This window comes from Manacus vitellinus, unplaced genomic scaffold, assembly GCF_001715985.3.
Source record: "Manacus vitellinus isolate BGI_N305 unplaced genomic scaffold, ASM171598v3 scaffold_1_pilon, whole genome shotgun sequence".
Taxonomy (NCBI): domain Eukaryota; kingdom Metazoa; phylum Chordata; class Aves; order Passeriformes; family Pipridae; genus Manacus; species Manacus vitellinus.
The window spans coordinates 548,486-552,275 of NW_021939396.1; the positions used below are offsets into that span (position 1 = coordinate 548,486).

A 3,790-nucleotide genomic window follows, 5' to 3' on the forward strand; every position below is an offset into this window, starting at 1 on the left:
CATGGTTTTGGGTCCTGCTCTATCCAGAGGATGGTGGACCTTGCTGAGGGACTGGTGGCCCTCGGGGTTGTTCCATCAGCATCACTGGGAAGGTTTGCAGAGTGGATGGAGATTAGCCACCTTTTGGGAATGGAGTTGCCTCCTTCTCCCACCCTCTGAGCTCTGCCTTCCCAGCCTTCCTTTTCTCCAGGGAAAGGGGGGTGGTGTTGGGTAAACACGAGCCATGGGGGTTAAAACTCATCCTGTGGGATGAGAGTAGGTTTAGATTAGATGCTGGGAAGAAATTCCTTACTGGGAGGGTGGTGGGACACTGGCACAAGTTGCCCAGAGAAGCTGTGGCTGCCCCATCCCTGGAAGTCTCCAAGGCCAGGTTGGATAGGGCTTGGAGCAACCTGGGCTAGTGGAAGGTGTCCTTGCCCAGGGCAGGGAGGTGGAATAAGACTGAGATAAATTTAGAGGTCCCTTCCAACTCAAACCATTCCATGATTTTTTATTTTTTTTTTGGTGTCCTGGTGCTTCTTTCAGAAGCTGAAGGAGGAGGCAGACAAGATCCAGGAGGAATATGGCTACTGCATCCTGGATGGGCACCGCGAGAAGATCGGCAACTTCAAAACGGAGCCACCGGGGCTGTTCCGTGGCCGTGGCGACCACCCCAAAATGGGGATGCTGAAGAAGAGGATCATGCCAGAAGATGTGGTCATCAACTGCAGCAGGTGAGTTGCCATGAGCTCCTGGAGCCGGTTTTGGGACCGGGAGGAGCAGGATCCTGGGATTTCACCATCTCCTGCAATCCCTGCTTTCCATGCCCTGAGGACTTGCTGGAGCTCTTTATTCACCTCCAGAATTCCTCTGTGGATCTCCAGTGGCCAGGAAGCTGCTCAAGCAGCTCCATCTCCCACTGGTTCATCCAAAATCAACCATAAACAACCCGTGGTTCTCTTGCTGCCTCTTGGAAGAAGGGACAACTCTGTGCTCCTCCTAATTTCCGTCCCTCCTAATTTTTTGGACCCCTCACGCTGCCTGGAAGCACCAGGATCGTCCCTGGAGGAGGGAGGAAGGCAGTGACTGGGTTAAGAGTCTTCTCTAAGTGCTAAATTAGATGGGTTGGGTTGGTCTTAAACCACCCATTTGAAGACTTTGATTCAAAACATTCCCCTCCAGAAAGTTCTCCTTTGTCTTCAGCATCCAAATGATAAAAGACCTGATGGTGGGAAGGGTCTGGAGCACCAGGAGTGGCTGAGGGAGCTTGGGGGGGGGTCAGCTTGGAGAAAAGGAGGCTCAGGATGGACCTTATTTCTCTCTACAGCTCCCTGAAAGAAAGGGGTGGACAGGTGGGGGTTGGTCTCTTCTCCCAGATGAGACCATTTCCTCTTGTCCTATCACTTAAGTTGTCCCAGGAGAGAGATTTAGGTTGGATGTGAGGGAAAGCCTCTTCCCAGAAAGGGTTATCAGACACTAGAAAAGGCTGCTCAGGGTGATGGTGGAGTCCCCAGCCCTGAAGGGATTTGAAAGATGTGTAGATGTGGCACTTGGGGACACGGTTTATTGGTGGACCTGGAAGTGCTGGTTTAATGGTTGAACTTCCTGATCTTGAAGGACTTTTCCAACCTTAACAATTCCATGCTGTGGAGCAGTTTTGGGTGGACTCTGTGGTGATGTGGTGACCGTCCTTGGCTCGCTGAAGTTAAGCTGAAGCCCCATCTCCTTCACGGTCTCAGGGCTTTAATCCCGCTCTTCCCACAGGGATTCCAAGATTCCCGAGCCCCCAGAAGGTCACAAGTGGAAGGAGGTTCGCTTTGACAACACGGTGACCTGGTTGGCCTCGTGGACAGAGAACATCCAGAACACCCTGAAGTACATCATGCTGAACCCCAGCTCCAAGCTGAAGGTTGGAATGGTGGTGGAAAGATCAGGGAAAGCAGAGATGTGGCACAGCACCAAAAATCCGGGTTTTTTTTCCACCTTTCCCAAAAGAAAAACCAGAGTGAACTAAAGGAATCTGTGTGTTGTTGGGTGGTGAGAGGAGAAGGACAGATGGTTGTTAAGCATTAATCCTATTCCAGGGAAGGATTGCTGCTGGCAGAGCCAACATTCCAATATTCCCTGTGCCACATTCCTCATGTGTGTGTCCAGGGAAGGCTGTTGGAAGCCTGGCAGGAACTGGGAGGGTCCACAGGGACCAGAGTCCATGGGGTGGAGTTCACTCATGGGGAAAAGTGGGATCATGGTCTATAGTGCCATGGGAAGAAAGCAAAGGAGATTTAAGGCTTTTTCCAGTGTTCCAAGTAAATGAGGGCACTGAATCCCAGCTGGGCAAAGCCCAGGGAGTGTTGTGTTCCTCCCTGGTGGTGTCCAGGCAGTGGTGGCCGTGGCCATGCAGTGTTTGACCACTTTGGCTCCTCGCTGGGCACTCCTGATGGAGAACACCTCGACTTGGCCACGATCCCAAATCCAGCTCAGCCAGCAGAGGGCACAGAAACCTTGGATGAGCTGCTTCTGCTCCAGTTCTTCCACTTTGTGGATTTTTCCTTGAGAAAACAACGAGCTCTGAGCAGAATTTAGAAGCTGGAAGTGTTTCCAAAACAGGGTTAGACTGGAAGGGGTGGAATAAAGGTGGGGCACAGTGAAAAATGTCTTGACCTCCCTTTATTTCCTAAGGAAACAGCAGGATTGGAGCAGGATTTAGATGCTGGAGGTGTTCCCAGAGCAGGGTTAGACTGGAAGGGGTGGAATAAAGGTGGGACATGGATTGAAGAATGTCTTGGCCTCCCTTTCCAGGGGGAAAAGGACTGGCAGAAGTATGAGGTTGCTCGGCGCTTGAAGGACGTCGTCCATGAAATCCGGGCTCGGTACCGAGCGGATTGGAAATCCAAGGAGATGAAGAACAGGCAAAGAGCAGTGGCCCTCTACTTCATTGATAAGGTACCCACAGCCTCACCCCCGTCCCCAGGTCCCCCATCCATGTGGAAGTTGGGAATTGCCTGATCCACCCCGCCCTGGAGTTGTTTTTTTGGTGATTCCAAGTACTCTATGTGAGGAATCTTGGCAGCGATTATGGGATCGTGGAATGGTTTGGGTTGGAAGGGACCTTCGAGATCATCCAGTTCCAACCTCCTGTCACGGGCAGGGACACCTTCCACTGGACCAGGTTGCTCCAGTGCCCGTCCAGCCTGGGTAGCTCAAGTGCCCATCCAGCCCGGATGGGGTGTGACCATGGATGGTGATTCCCACTATTCCCTGAGGGTGCAGTTGTGAGCAGAGCAGGAGCTGTGCTGTCCTTCCTGGGCTTCACCTGCACTTGTGTCTCCGTCTGGTGGCAAAATCCCCACTGGGAAGATGAAGAACCTTTGTCTGGAGGGGAGATATTTTAGGGTTTCTCCTGCTGGAGGCAGCTGCTGTTTGATTTCCACCAGGGTTCTGGTGAGACACCACCCTGAGAAAGCTGTCCTTGAGGCTCTGGAACAGGGAAGTGTTCAAGACCAGGTTGGATGAGGCTTTAACCCAATCTGGTCTTGAACACTTCCAGGGATGAGGAACCCACAGTAGTGGAAGGTGTCCCTGCCCACGGCAGAGGGTTGCAACGAGATGATTTTTGAAGTCCCTTCCAACCCAAACCATTCCATGATTCTCTTCCCCTGTGTGTCCACATCCACTTTAACAACCTTGGAAAGGGGGAATCGAGGTGGGATGGGGGTGGATGACTCCCTGTCTCCCTTCTAGCTGGCCCTGAGAGCCGGGAACGAGAAGGAGGAAGGGGAGACGGCGGACACAGTCGGCTGCTGCTCCCTGC

The 3,790-nt window shown here is 52.6% G+C and overlaps 1 protein-coding gene across 1 annotated transcript in view; it reads left to right on the forward strand.

The window, feature by feature from the left end:
• Positions 1–3,790, forward strand: part of TOP1MT (DNA topoisomerase I mitochondrial) — a 19,624-nt gene that overhangs the window by 9,323 nt on the left and 6,511 nt on the right. The window contains exons 6-9 of the mRNA XM_029959257.1: positions 526–713; positions 1,744–1,888; positions 2,779–2,922; positions 3,721–3,788. Coding sequence (XP_029815117.1) covers positions 526–713; positions 1,744–1,888; positions 2,779–2,922; positions 3,721–3,788 — 545 coding nt within the window. The remainder of the gene's footprint in view (positions 1–525; positions 714–1,743; positions 1,889–2,778; positions 2,923–3,720; positions 3,789–3,790) is intronic.